An 18,998-nucleotide genomic window follows, 5' to 3' on the forward strand; every position below is an offset into this window, starting at 1 on the left:
TCACGAACTTCAAAAAGGGGAAATGCAGTGTTCTGCATGTGGGGAGGAATGGACCTGGACCATTTGCTGGTCTGTTTAATAACTTTGTGAGATGATTTTAGCAATTTTTTCTCTAATCACATATGATCTGACATAAATACCATTGCATGTAGTGTAGGTGAGCCAACAGAAATACAGCCCGTTCAAGCCTGGTCCAGGTATGTGCTGTTTTCCAGTAACGCATAGGTGTGGATCCATATGGATCCATAGCTGGAGTTTTCAGAATAGTATTCATTAAGCTAAAGTTGGTCAACTGTCTTAAAGATTAATTACTTGACCAGTGCGTATGGTTGCACCATGTACGCAAGGAAAGCTATGTATAATTTTATGAAAGACTTTTCTACTGGACTGCATAATTTCTATGTCATTCAAACCTTTTAAGTGTCTCGTATGCAGTGATTATCTTAACGTTATCCCATTCATTTTGTGTATGACACTTACTGGTATGTGTACAGATGCATCTTTTTCTTATGTGATACTTTAAACACCTGCACTATTGCAAAAAGATCCTGCATTTGTTTTCTTCTTAAAAAATAATGTAATTTGTTCTGATGATATGTGCTTTTAATTAAGCAAAGAAATTAATATGAGAAGTGTAACATAGACATTAGAGATTTCTGTTAGCTTGCAGTTGCTGATGGTGAAAGTTTAGTTATTTTGTTTGCCAAGAATGACTTACTGATCATTTTCAGGGCTTTTTTTCAACTAGTTCAATTAGAAGTTGGGTGCAAAAATACTTAGGTAGAGCCTTATGATCCCTAAATAAACATAATTCATGGCCAATTCAAACACATTCAAGTGACATTCCCTTCCTGTAAATTTAACTATATATTTAGAAATGTAACCAGATTTTTTATATTTTTTTATATACCAGAAATGTAACCAGATGCAAACCTGCATCTTTGTAAAAGAATTAAAAAATTGAATTAGTGAACAGCTGTAAGAACAGAAGAAGGAACAGAAAGAGGTTAGCTGGAGAATTAATAGCATAGAAACAGGATGTGTCAGGAGCATATGGAGTATTGTTTATATCAGAAGAAAGGAAGGAATGAATTTAAATTACACATTTTTAAATGTTGTCTCCATTGACTGGCAAGGATAGCATTACTAAAAACACTAATTTAAAACTTGCTTGTTTGTTTAATGTTTTTTAGGTTCCTGAGCCTCTTAAATTACTTCTGAGCATAGGACCCTAGCCTTTTTGAAAATACCACCTTTGGTTTTTATGGGGTACTGAATCTTAATCACACCTAGGAAGAAATGTGTATACTGTGATAGTGCATACAGACTTCAGTTGGGAATTGGCCTGCTCGTGCCAGTTGCTGTATCAGTACAGAAAGGAGGCAGGTTTTCCTTCAGAAAAGAAACTGATGTGGAATAAAATTTATGCATTTGTTTTCTGTTAGCAAGTCTCCAGAAACTTTCAGTGTTATGATAGCTGTGTTGTCCACATTCTTGTGGAAACTTTTACTGCTTGATTTTTAAGCAGTAAGAGAGCGAAAATGTCTGAAGTATTAGTTTTGGCTATTTCATTTAATTACATGTTGCATGCTCGAATTCTCCTTGTGGTCTGAAAAAATTACTAGCTATTACTTCCTCTTCTGAACTAGCTGTGGAGAGTAACTATTAAATAGCAGCCACTTTCAAACTAATGCTAGTAGTACTGATGTCTGAATAGTAAATGACATTGATAAATTAGTGTTTCTTTGGGAAAATTTGTTAATAATTTTAAACCACCAAAACAATAATTGGTAAGTAATCTGAGTTTTCACGTGTGCAAAATGCATCTTGCATAATTTTATCTCAAAGTTTCAGTATATATGGTTATGACCTTGATGAATAAACTTTTTTTCTTTAATTAGATACAGAGGTTACGACTGTCGAAGCAATTTATTTTACACTCAGACGGGTGAAATTGTATACCATGTTGCAGCAGTGGGAGTGGTGTACAATCGACAGCAGAACACACAGCGCTTTTATCTAGGTCATGATGATGACATTCTTTGCCTTGCTATTCATCCCTTAAAGGACTATGTGGCAACAGGCCAGGTAGGATGCGTGTTTATCTGCAATAAGAATCTGAAGTTGTTACTGCTGAATTTAGAAAAGCCTATTTTGGAGGAAGGAAGTCCAGTCTACATTTATTCAGGTGAAGGACTGCATTTCTGTTCCAGATGGCATCATGTTAAAAAACTGCAACATAAGTGTTTTTTCCAGTTCTTTATATTAATTCTGATAAAAGTCTTTAGTTGATAGCGGTTTTTTTAACCTCTCTTTTATTTATGAATAGGTATTTATTTTTTATTCAGCATTATGTTGCTCCTCCGCTGTAACAAGTGGAGGAAATGTGCAATTAAAATATATTTTTTTAGTATCTTTAGTTGTGAAGTTAGCTATGTTATTATTACATTCATGTATTATTACATAACATGAAGTTAGCAGTTGTTACTACATTGTGGTATTTCAGTTTCATGCACTGTGTTTTTGGTTATCACCTATAGCCGGACTATTTACTGTTTGTACATGCAATACAGGTATGTGTGTTGCTAAACTATAATAGTCCATTTTATCTTTCGCCAGACAGTAATTTTAGGTAAAGTTTTTGCACTCATGTTTTCGGACAAACATCTCTTCCCATAAATGTTTATACACCAGGACTTGAAGGTTTGAGTTGATGTTTCAGGATTATTTAATTATTATTATCTTTATTATTGTTGTTGTTGTTGTTATTGTTATTATTATTATATAATAAATTGGAGAACATGTGAACTGAAATTTTTAATAGAAATAAACTTTTGCTTATAATGCCCTTAATATGTGTAAAAAATATTTGAGATTAACATAAATTTGCATGTCAGTTTAGAGATTAAAGCCTTAAATGTGAGAATTGATTCTATTTAATTTTGGAGTAGTAAAGACTATGAATAAAAATGTGCCTGGATTTACTATATTCTAAAATACCCTATGCTGTCAACAGAAAGACACACTCTGTTATATACTGTTTTTTATATAGACACATTATTTATTGTTGTATACTACATTACCTGCAGAAATTAGGTAATGCAGTAATCAAATTCCCCATGCAACACTGGTTCAGATTTTCCTGATGGTGGACATTACGAAAACCTTTGCAGACATCACATAGTAAGTTTGTGGCAAAACCAGAAATACATCCTAGTTTTCTTGAGTCCTGCCCCTGGTCTTAAACACAGGAAAGTGTTCTTCTGGTTTTGCAGCCCTTTTTTGTGTACTGAGGTGCAAAACCTTTGGAATAGCAAATAATCTTGTAAATACCGGCTAATAATGCTTGTACATAGTTGAAAAGAACAAGCTATATTCCATTTCTTACCAAGTTCTGGTTACCTGCATTAGTGCCATTCTAGTAGAGATTACTCCACAGGTATCAATGCATTAGATGTAGGTACTTGCAACGACACCAGAAAGTAACAGAAATCACCTTGATTTCTCAGACATAGAGTAGCTTACATGCTAGCAATAAAAATAACCTTTTATTTTTAGACAGGGAACAATTGATAGAGAATTGGTGGAATAAATATGGCACAGTGCAATCAATGAAGGGCACTTCCCCTCTGCGCCGCCCCCTCCCACCCCCGCAAAGACAACTCTAGTTAATTGTGAGTAATGTGCCTAAGTTCTTTGGAGGGAAGAAAGAGCCAGCTGGGGAGTGGTATTTCTAAAGCAGGAGAAGGTATAATATACTGCTAGCCAGACAGAAGTAATACTAGGAAAATTTTATCACCGTAAAGTTTTAAAATACTTTTTAAAGTATTTGTCAATATTATACTTTTAAACAACTGTGTGAAGTAACTGAGAAATTTTAAAAAATGGTTATAAATATCTATACTTTCAGGTTGGTCGAGATTCCTCAATACACATTTGGGATACAGAAACAATAAAACCACTCTCAGTATTAAAGGGCTATCACCAGTACGGTGTTTGTGCTGTTGATTTTTCAGGTAATAAGTATTTATTTATTTATTTATTTATATACAATTTTCCTTTTCTGTATGAAAATACAAGCTAATCAGTTCTAATGAGCAATTGGTAGTGCCTTTAAACTGAAGATTTTGTATTAAAAATATTCTTCAGTAATCAATGTCGAATGAGAGAGGCTGTCTTAAAGTGATCATTCATTAAAAAGAGCTCCTGTGGAGTCTTGCACATCAGGAAATGCAAGAACAGGTTCTGTGCCGTTTAATAGCTGAGCTGATCACTTTGGAATTTCTTTTGGTTGTGTGAAGCAGGCACACAGATCTTGAGTGTTATGTCTGCATTAGAACTGTGTAAGCAAATTTTTGAGCAAACTGATCGGGTGTGCTTTTTTTTTTTTTTTTTTTTAATTAAATCCTGCAAGCCAATTTGGTAGTACACTGATAAATTCAGAAAGTCCAGTTATGCAGTTCTTCTAGGCAGAAACCCAGCCTCTCTCTCCACCTTATACTAACATAAGAGTCTGTCAGTTAAATTTTTTGAGATTTTTGCACCCCATACGTTGAATTCCTGTACCAGTGTTAAATTTCCTCTTTGCCACTGGCTTGTTTTCATTCTTTAATGGTTTGGATTTACTAAATAGGATCTCTTACCTCACAGTGAAGATGTGTGATCACAAAGATGAGTAGTTTGGGGTCTTTACTTCTTACCTTTCTTTGGTTCTCCTTTTTCAAGATAGGAATCTCATTTCCCAAATTCTGGCATGGATGCATAGCAAATTCAAAGATAGGATACATGTCAGAAAGTCATTGATCACGAGTGAGCACAAATAACTTCTTTCTTGGAGGTTAATGTGGGATATGTGTCAGAGCTTCTCAAAGATTTCACACTATTACTAAGTTTAAGGATGTTTTATAAACTTCATGATATTGCTTCAACGCTTTCCTATTTAGAAATCAACAGGGATTTGCAGAGTGAACAGAAAATTCTCACAGTACAACCTGTGATGAAGGTTTTTGTGTAACTATGTCAGCAACTAGCTGAACAAAGGATTTGATACAAACACAGAGAATCTAAGTGGAATTTTTAGACAGGGTAACTTAAAGTCCTAAACTCCATCCAACTGACCACTCAAGTTTAAAAGCAGACAACAGATGTGCCTCTAAGCACGCATCATATGATTATTTACCTGTTTGTACATTCTTCTTATAATACTTGTGAAGTTATAATACTCTTTAATATGGTTTCTTATTATTGCAACATAATGTTATCCATCTACTCTCTTAATCATAAATTTATTTTTCTAGCGGATGGGAAACGATTGGCTTCTGTTGGAATAGATGACAATCACACTATTGTACTCTGGGATTGGAAGAAAGGAGAAAAGCTTTCAGCAGTAAGGTAGGAATTTAACTTTGTTTTAAAATTTGTACCTAGAATTACTGTCAAATGACAGTAAGCAAAATATTTTCATTAAAGAATAATAGTTCTCGAATAAATTAGCAGTTTCTATAACTTAAGTGGTACAGGCGATAACATTTAGCACAGACTTAAAACTTTGGAAGGAAAAACTGAAGCTCTGATAGTCAACAAGAATTATTACAGTGACAGCTCAATGGGTGAGGTAAGAAGACAGAGAAGACAAAGTTTATTTACATTTATTTGGTGTGTTCTGAAAGAATTTCTTTAGAACTTACTCCATGCACTTCTGTTGGCAGTCCCAGAGATGGTGATGTATGCTCTGCTTTTCAGAACTCTTTCATCAGAGGTCACGTCTTTCTTGGGATAGTAGTTTGCAGTCATTTTGCTCAGTTCTCTTTTCTTCAAGGTTCTCTCTTTTTGCTTACTGAGTCCTGAGCAGCCTGATCTAACTTTGAAGTTAGTTCTGCTTTAACAGGAAGTTGGACTAAATAACTTCCAAAGGTTAAATAATTTGGAAGTTTCTTTTACTCTGCACAGAGTATTTCATATAAGTTTATTAACTAGAGTTTTAATCTACAAGATAGTCTCTTGTTTCTAACACTGAGTAGTGTTTTTGAAACCCTTGTCTTTGTTGTTTCTACGGATGTATTGCTTTAAATAGAGCAGTTATGTAAGTGGGTTTTTCCCCATTCTGTCCGGATTCAGTATGTATACTCTAAATACTGTTCTAGATAGGTTCAAAAGGGATTTATTATTCTCTGCTGATAGAATTTTAAAAGTATCAACTTCCTTTTTATCTATTAAGTTCATTATTGCTCTTCAATGACATTTACCCTCATTTTCTTTTTAAACACGCTTTGAGTTTCTTATCCACTGAGGAATGAAAATCCTGAATAGATGATGTAGATAAAGAAGAGTACTCCCTTCCCAGTTACTTGTCAGAAGCTCAGTTAGCTTGGCTTCTCTGAAGATACTGGTTTGGGCCTCTCATTAGTCTGCCTTTCATGTGGGGTTTTTTTGTTTGTTTTTGGTTTTGTTTTGTTTTGTTTTGTTTTTTTAAATCCCCCTACTCTCTGAACCCACCAATCTCACTTAATTCTTTTTTGTAATCAAACTGTTACCACTTTATACTGGATTTAGTTTCTGGAGTGTTTTTCCCCCTTCCTACTCAGAAGAATTGAAAAGAATTTTTGAGAGCAGCAACTATACTTTGAAGATTACAGTGTGAGTTTGGGAAGAAACTGGTTCATGGTTTTTGCTACTAGTTCATTTAGTGGTCTGAAAATGACAAAAGGTAAAAGATTATTGCCACTCTTGAACAGGGAGCAAAAATTAGGGATTAGAGGCTCTTCTGCATTTTCAAGAAAAAAAAAAAAAACAACTACTAGTAAGCATTGATTTCCTTGCATAGATAGCAAATATAGTTGAAAGCTGTTTTTCAAACTATAGCACTGAAGCAAAGCATTGGTTTTATAGAAGCATAGTAAGAAATCTAAAACACACAAGAAATTTTAATGTTTTTAGAAACAACTGAAATTTCCATTTAAAATTGATAAGCAGCATAAGTTTTATTCTAACAAGAAAAATAGAAAAATCAATTAAAAGGTGAATGAGAGTGGCAATTTATTCTCAAAATGAGAGACTTTTAAATAAGATTTACAACTTTACACCTTTAAGTTTCATTATGAGCTGTCAGAGGTCTAAATGCCATATGCCTAAACTTAATGCAAATATATATTGTTTTGCAAAGAAAATGCCACCTAGTGGATTTCTGAAGTAACATAATTACCTGCTTTGGAAACTGAAGGGTAATGAAAATAGAACAGGACTCAGTATGTTAGTTCTTTGGCTTTCTTCCTCCTCATAATAAATTATTGTTAATGATTTGGAACTAAATGTTAGCAAGATAGAGAAGATAGTTATATTTTTATTTAAAATATCTTGCTTTGCATTTCAGGGGAAGCAAAGATAAGATTTTTGTTGTTAAGATTAATCCTTTTATGCCTGATAAATTGATTACAGTTGGAATTAAACACATGAAATTCTGGCGTAGAGCAGGTAAGTAAACTTCTCAGAATTACAGCATTTTCTGTTACTTGAAGTATGAATACTGCATCTCTTATAGTATGTTTCATGCATTAAAGGCAAATGTTTTCTCTGTATACCTCTCTAAGTTAGTTCTGCCTTGGTAGAAATAATGTTAATTGGCATTATGGTATTAGTGGGAATGCTTTTTAAGATCAATTTGCTATGGAGGTAGAACTACACAAGTGGAACAGACCCTGGATTTCCTACTGTCTGTTTTTATATCTAATAATAATATAGCACATCTGAAAATGTTACAGAGCTGCTCTAAAGTCATAGAACAGTTTTTGGAAGAAGGACCTTTAGAACATGTATGTTATAAAGAGGCAGAAATATAAATCAATCTAACGTTATAAAAATCCACATACAGTAATTCAAAGTGCTTGAAGAGGATACATGTGCCAGTTGAGACCTGTTTGTTTAGATACCTCTGTTGAACTTGACAATTAAAAACCAAGACAAAGCAGCTTGTTTTATCTGCTTGAAAAATTTTGAAGAGTGAAAAATCCATTCCCTGATATTAGTGTGAACTTCATTGTTTCAAACCTCAAAACGTATATAAAGACATATGTGCTACAGAAGACTAGCTTATTTGGTAAGAATGTTCTAATTATTCATGCACAATTTATGCTCACATGAGTCCCTCATAAAGATTAATTGTGGAGAGAAAAGTCTGATGACAAAAATTACGCTAGTTTTCTCAGTTCTGGCTCCAACAGAAACTAATCAAGATTGCCTGAGAGGAATCTGTTGAAGTCTATGTAAATTATTAATTTTAACAATTGTGCTTGCTATCTATAGAGAGAATAAATGTGTCAGAATATTTACTGAACAAATTACTATAAATTCTTTAGAGAGAAATTTCTAACTGTGATAAAAGCCTGAAGGTGGTGATTTTGAATAAAGAAATGAAATTGTTTAAAATGCCTCTTTCTTTTCCCTGGCATTGCTCAGTCAGCAGAAATAAAATTTCTCTGAAGCTACAGCCCATCTGTGCGAAACTGCAGTGGCACACTGGCTAGGCAGTCACCATGAAACACATTTAGCAGTGTTAATGTGAGGAGTGGAGTATCAGTGCACCTTAACAAATGCCAAGTCTCTGAAATCTGCAGTAGAGCAGGTGCACTTGATTTGAGAAGTAACACCAAAGTATATGCTTTGGACTAAATTTTTACCAGTGCCAAGTGATGGCAGATTGGTTCAGAGACCTTGCCTCTCTAAGTATGAGAACAGTATGAAGTGTCAGGTCCTGGAGGGGCTTCTGTGTTATACCACATGAAGTTTCTCTGAGGATTGTGAAAATATAAATCTGACTTTCCAGCCAGAAGTTACTATGTGTTATACCTGTCAAATGATTTTAGGTATGTTATTTTAAAGAATTTTTAAACTTACATAGCTGTAACATTTTTATTATCCTGAGGCCAATATAGCAGACTTCTAAAATAAAATTAGAAATCTTCTCACTGAAAACATATTCTGAAAAGGATGGGATGTCAAGATTTAAACATTTTTTTTTTCTTTCAAGTTAATTTCATTAGGAATTTCTGTGAACTATGTGGTAAATGTTTTTTGTTTAGATGTGAGTTTACAAATACACTTTCTCTTTGTATGTCTATGTGGGTATATGTACGTATTCAAATCCAGATTCAAGTAGTAAGTTAAAAGTAAGGGGTTTTTGTTGAAAGATGCCAAATAGTACAAAAATTTTATTTTGTGAGAACTCTTCTTGGGCTTAATTTTTTGGGGGAGCATGGGTGAGCCAGAAGAAGAGGACTTCTTGCTCTGGGTAAGGTTGTATAGTTTTTGGAAAATAATTCTAAGCAAACATTTAATGATTTGTTTTTGGTTTCAACCAGGCGGAGGACTAATTGGGAGAAAGGGGTGCATAGGTGCATTGGGAAGAACCGATACAATGATGTGTGCAGTATATGGCTGGACTGAAGAGATGGCATTCTCTGGAACTTCCACAGGGGATGTGTGTATTTGGAGAGATGTGTTTCTCATAAAAACTGTCAAAGCACATGATGGTCCTGTGTTCAGCATGCACGCATTGGAAAAAGTAAATAAACTGCTCATTGTTTTTTGATGTCTGGACAAAAATGTCTATGAAGTTAGGCCTTTCCCAAACTCAGGAATCCATGGCTGTATTTTGATTACAGAAGCCTTGTGAGGTCCAGATTCAAAATAATGTTTTATGCATGTCTCTAATTCTTGTTATATATCATGCTGTTTCTCAAACTGGTGTGGTCCAGTGACATCTTATTCAGTAATTTTCATGACCTCTTACTAAAGAAATAATAGTAACTTATGATAAGTAAAAGTACTTTTTGATTTAAGCATTTATAAGTTTAATGGAATATGTGAGCTTGTGAGAGAGGAAGATGGTCATATTCATACTATTTTGTGCTGTAGTTACTGTCTACTAGTAGAAGCATTCAGTCTGTAGATCACTAAGTACTCTCTCCTGATTCTCAACTTCTTTTGGCTCAGGAAAGCCTTTAAGCATGTGCTTAAGTGTGAATGGGTGTTCAGTTAGATTACTTGTATGTTTGAAGTTATGTATATGTTTGTGTTTTGCTAGGTTAGACAAAGTTGCTCCACCTTCTAATATGTGAGTTTCAGTATAGTAGCTTTGGACAAAGCGTGTGTTATTTATATTGTAAGAACTAAGTTCTTCAAAGGAAAGTACTAATGATTTCGGTATTAAGTATACCAGTTGCTTCATTAAATAGCTGTAAATAATTTTTGAAGACAGAATAGTACAAATATGCATATATTTGAACAATTTAAGCACTAATCAAATTTTTGTGAGTGGTACTAAATTTGTCTTGGAGTGATGAGGTGAAATGCCAAAGGGATGTTGAGGCTAAGCATCAAGAAAATCATTTCAGTATGTCAGTTAAATTATTTTTCTGGTATGGTAGAGGCTTATTGGTTGGAACTTTTAAATCCAGCGTGTATACATGGACTGTACAGAACTGTGCTGCCTTTGTCAGGAGGAGAATTAATCATTTTGTTGCTCCTGATCTTTTCATCTCTAACATCTGTAGTTTGGTGCATTACAGTGTTGTATATAATCCATTTTCAGTATTGGCAGAAATCACAAAAAAATTAAGGAAAGATAATAATTGATTGTAACTTGTGATTTTTTTTTTTTTTTTTTTTTTAACGATTTTTTTTTTTTTTCCAGGGATTTGTCACTGGAGGAAAGGATGGGGTAGTAGCTCTCTGGGACGATACTTTTGAACGTTGTCTCAAAACTTATGCCATCAAAAGGGCTGCTTTGGCCCCTGGGTCTAAAGGTAACACAGACTTTATCCTATTTTTTTATTCTATTTATACTTTGTTTAGGGAACTCTTTCTGTGGAATTACTTTCCCCAATAAGAGGAAATCTTTTCTGACATAACAAATACTAAAAATTTTTTTTAAAGCTTTATTGATTATAAATAAGTCATTTTTCTGTTGGCAGAGGAAAGGTATGTTGTAGCATCTGTTGGCACGTTTAGTGGGTGCAGATCATAATATTTACCTTATTATCTGCCTGGTAGCAATATAGTAGTATAGTTGATACTTCACATGGACATTTTTTCACTAAGATTACCAATAAGTCAGGCTGATTAAACTTCAAAGATACTCTGAGAACAAAGATTAGTGTCAGTTGGGTAATTGCTAAATATTCCCAAACGAATCCAAACATACAAGTTCTTCCATGCAGGAATATGTTCTTACTTGTTTACTACTGAGTATCTTTTTGTACAGTGAGAATGTAATGTGCATATGTGTGAAAAATCCTCTTTAAGGCATACTTGAGAACTTGTCTTATAACATTTTAACACTCTAGGTCTCCTCTTAGAAGATAATCCTTCTATACGTGCCATATCTTTAGGACATGGTCATATTTTAGTGGGCACAAAGAATGGTGAAATATTGGAGGTGGATAAAAGTGGACCAATAACTCTGCTGGTTCAGGTACATGTTAAATATCAGTCAAATATTCCATACCACAAACACTTGGGTTTTTTTTTTTCCTCAAGTAAAGACTGTTGTAAAATAACAAGCATTTTAATTACTAGTGAAGTTAGCGAGTTACTATCATGTCATAGATTTTTAATGCTAGGCTAGACCATTATGACTCTTTAATGAGCAAAACAGATCACAGAATTTCATGTACTAATTTGTTCAACAAGTTCATCCTTACAAACAGACCAAGGTCATATTTGTGTTTCAAAAAAAAAAAAAAAAGAAAAAAGTACGTGAAACAGTAGATCCTCCACCAAATTCCTTATTAACTTTTTCTGAGTACAAGTTATTCTTACTATTTTTAAAAGTTGTCTCCTTGAGGTTTATTTTTAGATTTTCTTTGTAATTATGTAAAAAGCATTTTGGTTTTCTTTGCCATACCAAACAGACTGCACTTTTTTAAAGCTGACAACAAAACAGATTTTTACATCATATCATATATGATTTTCTTTCATACTTAAATAAAAATCTGTGGATCTTTAATTCATACTTTGAGCGGCCAATGCAATGTGTAAAGAACTGGATTTTTTTAAAGAATGTGTTAGAACCTAAGGTAAAGTCTAGATCATAGAATAGTTTGGGTGGGAAGGGACATTTAAATGTCATCTAGTCCAACCCCCCCTGCAATGAACAGGGACATCTTCAACTAGATCAGGTTGCTCAGGGCCCTGTCCAACCTGACCTTGAATGTTTCCAGGGATGGAGTATCTGCGACCTCTCTGGGCAACCTGTTCCAGTGTTTCTCAACCCTCATTATAAAAAATTTCTTCCTTATATCTAGTCTGAATCTACCCTGTTTTAGACTAAAACCATTATGCCTTGTACTATCGCTACAGGCCCTGCTAAAATGTTTGTCGCCATCTTTCTTACAGGCCCCCTTAAAGTACTGAAAGGCCGCAGTAAGGTCTCCCCAGAGCCTTCTCTTCTCCAGGCTGAACAACCCCAACTCTCTCAGGGTTTCCTCATAGATAAGGTGTTCCATCCCTCTGATCATTTTTGTGGCCTCCTCTGAACCCGCTCCAACAGGTCCACGTCTTTCCTGTGCTGAGGGCCCCACAGCTGGACGCAGTACTCCAGGTGGGGTCTCACCAGAGCGGAGCAGAGGGGCAGCATCACCTCCCTCGACCTGCTGGTTACACTTCTTTTGATGCAGCCCAGGATACGGCTGGCTTTCTGGGCTGTGAGTGCACATTGCCGGCTCGTGTCCAGCTTTTCATCCACCGGTACCCGCAAGTCTTTCTCCACAGGGCTGCTCTTAATCTCTTCATGCACCAGCCTGTATTGATACTGGGGGCTGCCCTGACCCATGTGCAGGACCTTGCACTTGGCCTTGTTGAACCGTATGAGGTTCACATGGGACCACCTCTCGAGCTTGTCCAGGTCCCTCTGGATGGCATCCCATCCCTCAGGCATGTCAACCGCACCACAGAGCTTGGTGTCACTGGCAAACTTGCTGAAGGTGCACTCATCCCACTTTCTATGTCATTGACACAGAAGTGTGTGAGGATTATTTCACAGGGAAAAGTTTTCTCTAGTACTAATTACTGTAATTTGCACTTTTACTGTAAGTAGCAGTGTGAGGGTTTTTTCAGGTGTTCTATGTTTCTATTCAGATATTTCTTTATTATCCTCTAAAGAGACACATGTTCATTCTCTGTTTTGTTTTGGTTTTTTTAACTTCCTTAAATGTATTATTTCATATTTCAGTTTAAAATACAAAGTCATCTGATTCATTGTGTTTTTTCAGGGTCACATGGAGGGGGAAGTTTGGGGTCTAGCTACTCATCCTCATTTACCTATTTGTGCCACTGTAAGTGATGACAAAACCTTAAGAATATGGGATTTATCTCCTAGCCACTGTATGTTAGCTGTTCGCAAATTGAAGAAGGGTAAGATGCTTAGTATGAAAAAATATTTAACTGAATTCAGTTGACATTTACTAGCATTATGAATCTTTCAAAAGCAGGACTGAATAAATTCCTTTCTTTGCTCAAATTAATTTATCGATGCTGTGTTCACGCCTTATGTAGCCCATAAGATAATGAATCTGTATCAAAGATTTCTATGTAATACTGTTCTTAAGGTTGTTTGCAATTGTGACATATTGAAGTCAGTGAATTTACAATAAAAGTTGAGCCAATTACATACATCTGCTGTGTTGCTTATAGTATTGCAAGCTTTTTTGAACAGTGGAGGACTTCAAATGTAGAAATTTTTTGAAGTCTTAGAAGTAATGCTGAATTTCTCTTCTTTGTGAATATTAGAAGAAACTGGAATCTCAAGGAAAGAGAACAGTCATAAAATTCTTACTCATTGTATACTATCTAACTAAATTCTATTTTGACAGATGGAAAATCTGTTGTAAGTGACTTCATATAAGGAGACTTTTTTAGGATTAGACGAGACTGGCCTTAACAAGCTTTTAATGATATATATGCTTTGCTAGACAGAGGAGTACAATATCTATTTGGCATTCAGTAAAGCATTTTCATCCAAACCTTATAGGAAGCTTAGTTGAAGATGATTTGGATTGATAATGTAAGAAGAGTCATGAGCTGGCATGAGCAGGGATTAAACAAGGAAGTTTCCAGTTGGTGAAGTCTGTTCAAGTCTTAAAGCTGATATTTCTTAATACTTTTAAGAGTAGTTTTGGCAGAAAAATAAGGACTGCGATGACTTAATTTGCTGATGAGACCCATTTTGAGATGCTTTGGCGATCTCAAAAAGTGCCTGTGTACTGTACAGAAAGAGCTGAATACTTATGCGGACTGCAGTAATGGACATGAGATAATATTTGGTAATTAAAAAAGGCAAGACTTGATGACTATAAGAAAAATGTCAGTGTAACTGAGGAGTAACTCGGGATGTTCTAGCTGATCACAGGATGACAATTACGTGTGATAGTGAGGTATTTTTCCCAGGACATATTGAAGTATTCACCTAATTTACAAGAGGCTAATCAGAATATTTTTGGTGTACACTTCTCATCTGTGTTCAGCTGAACGAAATTAAACTGAAAGTTGAGTATGGAGGAGGAGGAGCTACAGGATAATGAATGCGAAGCTTTGTAGTGGAGTCAGCTAAATAAAGGGTTACTGTCTACAAGTTAATCAGAGGAACAAGTAGTAGGGAAAAATATTTACACTAATGGAAAATTCTGGCATGGAAGCAAATCTGTATAAGCTGACCTGAAATAAATTTAGATTGGAAATTAAACTGTTTTTCAAATGAAACTTGACATGTTTATTAAAAGGATTATATGACATAGTGACCATGATTGCAAATGACTGGATTCTGTGAGTCTAGAAGGTCTTTTCCAGCTGTGTTCTCCTTACCAGAGCAAATGGTAACAAACAACTGGCACCAGATACTAAGGAGAGCAAATTAAAAATATATAGACAATAGTGATTAATCTGTATTACTAATGTAGAACATACGTCAATTAATATGCAAATAAATGTAATCTAAGATTCTGGGGTTGTGTACTTGTCGATTTGCCAAGAGCTTCTGTGTGCTATCACAGATGTAGAGCTTGGAAATTATCTTGGCAGCATCTAAAAAATTTCATTAGACTATAAACTATGAGAACAGCTTTCTTTTGCCACTGGAAAAATAAATTTAAAAGAGGGATTGTGCACTGTAAATGTACCTGAATGCCACTTCTGTATTCCTCATAGGAGGTAGATGTTGCTGCTTTTCTCCTGATGGAAAAGCATTGGCCGTTGGTCTCAACGACGGAAGTTTTTTGATAGTTAATGCAGATACCCTGGAGGATCTAGTCTCTTTCCAGCACAGGAAAGATGTTATTTCAGAGATCCGATTTTCTCCTGGTAAGTGATTTAAAATGAAGATTTTTATATCAAGGTTCTTCAAGCAAGCTTTATAACCTTTAAAAGATAAAGAAGTAGACATTTGTAGTACTCTTTTTACATGTAACAAGTCAGCAAGACTAATACTAACATTTTTTAAAATATTGGGTGTGAAGTCCTATGTTGCTCATTTAAGGATGAATTTATTGGAATAGGCTTGCTCATAGTAACCTCCTGAATGCAACAGTCAATTTTAAATCATGAACATCCAGCATCCTCCCTAGGTCCCTAGGGTTCCACTTTGAGCTGCATAAGTTTGGCTCTTCACTGAGGTTACTGTTAGCTAATGAGAATGCTTGAAAGGGATGTGTCAGAAAGGTCTGGCATCTTCTTTTTTCTTCTTTCCCCCTCTACAGTGCTTAGCACTCCCGGTGAGGCTAGTTTTTTTTCAAATAGTACAGCTTTTATTTAGGAACTCAAATGTATGACCTAAACTAATAATACTACTTTAGTGAAAATACTCTTCTGTAGGAGAAATTTGATGCAAACTACTGATACCAATTCTCATGCAACAGTACTTTCTGGTTACCTAGGCCTTGCCGCTCTCTGAGTGCAATAGATGTTTAAAATTTCATCAAATATAGTTTTTATGGTTTGAAGATGTAATGATGTAATGGTTGTATATTTCATACTGATTTTGATTATGTGATATGAACATTAGTCTGTCAGGGACTATGTATAAATTAGCAAGTTCACTTCAAAGAACTCTGAGTTGCATATAGCTAAATTCCAGAATGTACTTGTGTTTAATATACAGAGCACTACAATTTTTGAAAATGTCTTGTGTTTCTACTGATGTGTTTTAGGGGCTGGAAAGTACTTAGCTGTGGCATCCTGTGACAACTTTGTAGATATTTACAACGTAATGAGCAGTAAACGGGTAGGAATCTGCAAGGGAGCCTCCAGCTATATCACACACATGGACTGGGACGTAAGAGGTAAGTAGCATTCATTCTAAAAATCTGCTGGAAGACTGATTACATTATAGACTAAATAGACTACATCTACAGTATGAATTTGTGGTATCACTGACACCACACTGATTTGTTTCTTCAGTTTATGAATATGCTTACAGCACCTGAATAAATATAAAAACATTATTTTTACTATTGTTTATATATTTAGAAGCTGTGTAATTCGAAGTTGAATAGATTGTCTATATAGATTGGTTTGCTTGGAGGTTTTGGGATTTTTTTTTTTTACATTTTCTGTGTTTATTGTTTGACTTCTATTTCTTGAATAATGTACTGCATAATGCAGTTGCATCTGTAGCTCAGGAATATGTATCCTTGTTGTCAAATATAGCAGAAAGACTGGATTTCCTGTCTTTCTGGGTCTTAATACATGTTTAATTTAAATACTAACTTCAGTCCTGTTTCATAAAAAGCAAGGCAATGCGATCGTGCAATCTGTTAGTTCCTGCTCTTATTCCTCTATATGATCACTTTTGAAACAGTCTAATTTAATTTGAAAGAGTGTTATAAGTTAGCTTCCCCTGAGAATTTTGAAAACAGGAAGAGGACAGAAACATTAATGAGAATTTCCCTCAGAAAAAAAATAGTATAAAGGCAAGCAGTCAGCTGCTTGGAAGCAGCCATTGGCTAGGCAGCCTATGTGCTTCTCAATCCCAAGACCACATGCATACTGGTCAGCCAGATGTCACAAACAAGCTCTGAATTAGACCCAGTACATGTTGTCCACCATCTGATGGGACAACCATAAACAGGAGAGAAAAGCGGTGCATTATTACAGTTTTCAAAGAGAGGAGGAAGGACTGTGAATTTAAGGGGTCAAAGGACTCAGATCTTCAGAAGCCCATACTTCCAAATCCACTGTTCATGTATGCAGCTTTTTCCAATGGAAACAAATAATTTGTGTAATGCTGTTAGCAACAAAAATTTCAAAATAACCTTTTTTCTGGTTTTTTTTTGTTTGTTTGGGGTTTTTTGTTGTGGGGTTTTGCTTTTTTGGTTGGTTTTTTTTTTTGTATAATGGAATCTTCTATTTAATGTCAATATACAATATGTAATATGTTTTATAGGGAAGCTCTTGCAAGTCAACACTGGTGCTAAAGAGCAGTTGTTTTTTGAAGCTCCTCGTGGGAAAAAACAGACAATTCCTAGTTTGGAGGTGAGGAAATAGACTGCCTTCTTAACTTGTTTGCACATTAGAGTTATGATACAACCATCTATACCACGTAAGAGAGAAGGATGTATAAAACTATAATTTTAACTGGTCTGTTGAAAAAACTTTGGTTTAGGCATTTGCTGTCCTTGATCCTTTTTTGCAGCGTGTTCAATTAGATAATGTAATCAGAATGATAAAGTACGTAAGGGATTATCACATTTGTCTCTTCTGTTAAGAATGGACATTTGGCTGACTTATGCATGCGTGAAAGTCTCACTGGACTTCTGTGTGCCTCTTTTGATACCTAAACACCTTTGAAAATCTATTTGCAGATTACTGAGCCCGAATCTTGCTGTGGAGGACCTCATGTCTAACTTTACATAACAGTGCAATACAGTATACATAATATATATAGGCAAGTGTAGTATATTGTAGCTATAATACTGATTTGTTTTCTCAGACATAGAGCATTATCATAGGGCAGGGAGTGAAAATGGATAATTTTCAAATAATGTTTTCTATGAGATTGAAAGGCAGTGTTGAAAAATGTAATTTGTTTTCTCTAGCCTAGAAGGGCGGGTTTTTGAACTGGAAGTTAATAGAGGTAAAATTAAGGGTCTTGAATGAAATCCTGAATAGTCAGAAAATAAGTGCTTAATATGTTAAAATAGTATCTTTTTTATGTGATGTATCTTTCAATGCAAGAACTTTTTCTTGAAATCAGATACGGAATAAAACTGCCTGGGAAGAAGCATGCTCTGTCTCAAACAGGTTGTTTTTGTAGGTGGAAAAGATTGGCTGGGCATCATGGACAAGTGTTCTGGGCTCTTGCTGTGAAGGAATCTGGCCAATAATTGGTGAAGTCACAGATGTAACTGCTTCATGCCTCACTAGTGATAGTAAAGTATTAGCCACAGGAGATGATTTTGGATTTGTGAAACTGTTTCGATACCCTGCTAAAGTAAGTAATTTTCAGCTGTTCATAGAGAAGATTGATTAATAAAACTGCCTTTTCATAACTGTAAAAATTCATCACTCAGAAGAAAATAGCGCTTTCGTATTTTTGTCCTTGTGATCAAAGAATGCATTCAATATTACACTGCAATTTGCAATGCATTAAACTTTCAGTTAGTAAGAATGACCATTCCAGGTCAGCCTAAGGAGCCATCTCATGTAGTGTCCTATCACCGATAGTGGCAAATACATAGGGGAAAACTGTAAGAATGGGAACGGGAAAGGCATTGTGTAATAATATCTTAGGCATTAACATCCTCAGTGTGGTTTTTATCAGTGTCATTTTTAGCCCTTTAAGCTCTTGTTTTGGAAGACAATGAACACTTCTTCCTCACCTTCATTTCACTCATGATTTTATAGACACTCATTCTGTCCAACCTCTGTAATTTTTCTCTTAAGATGAAGAGATCTAATATTATTTAATTATGCATCATGGAAAAGCCATTCCAAAAACACATTATATTTTTACT

General features: G+C 35.1%; 1 protein-coding gene across 12 annotated transcripts in view; it reads left to right on the top strand.

Annotated features, from left to right (window-relative positions):
* EML5 (EMAP like 5) overlaps positions 1-18,998 on the top strand; it is a 120,516-nt gene that overhangs the window by 55,614 nt on the left and 45,904 nt on the right. For all 12 annotated transcript variants that reach the window (XR_005933647.1, XR_005933649.1, XR_005933648.1 and 9 more), the window contains exons 14-25: positions 1,902-2,088; positions 3,911-4,016; positions 5,298-5,391; positions 7,370-7,470; positions 9,354-9,556; positions 10,688-10,799; positions 11,340-11,467; positions 13,266-13,407; positions 15,196-15,348; positions 16,194-16,325; positions 17,429-17,517; positions 18,299-18,475. Coding sequence is in view for 9 of the 12 variants with exons in the window: in XM_030030146.1 (XP_029886006.1) it covers positions 1,902-2,088; positions 3,911-4,016; positions 5,298-5,391; positions 7,370-7,470; positions 9,354-9,556; positions 10,688-10,799; positions 11,340-11,467; positions 13,266-13,407; positions 15,196-15,348; positions 16,194-16,325; positions 17,429-17,517; positions 18,299-18,475 (1,624 nt within the window). In the remaining 3 variants the exon portion in view is untranslated. The remainder of the gene's footprint in view (positions 1-1,901; positions 2,089-3,910; positions 4,017-5,297; positions 5,392-7,369; positions 7,471-9,353; positions 9,557-10,687; positions 10,800-11,339; positions 11,468-13,265; positions 13,408-15,195; positions 15,349-16,193; positions 16,326-17,428; positions 17,518-18,298; positions 18,476-18,998) is intronic.

Source organism: Aquila chrysaetos, chromosome 2 (assembly GCF_900496995.4).
Source record: "Aquila chrysaetos chrysaetos chromosome 2, bAquChr1.4, whole genome shotgun sequence".
Lineage (NCBI taxonomy): Eukaryota > Metazoa > Chordata > Aves > Accipitriformes > Accipitridae > Aquila > Aquila chrysaetos.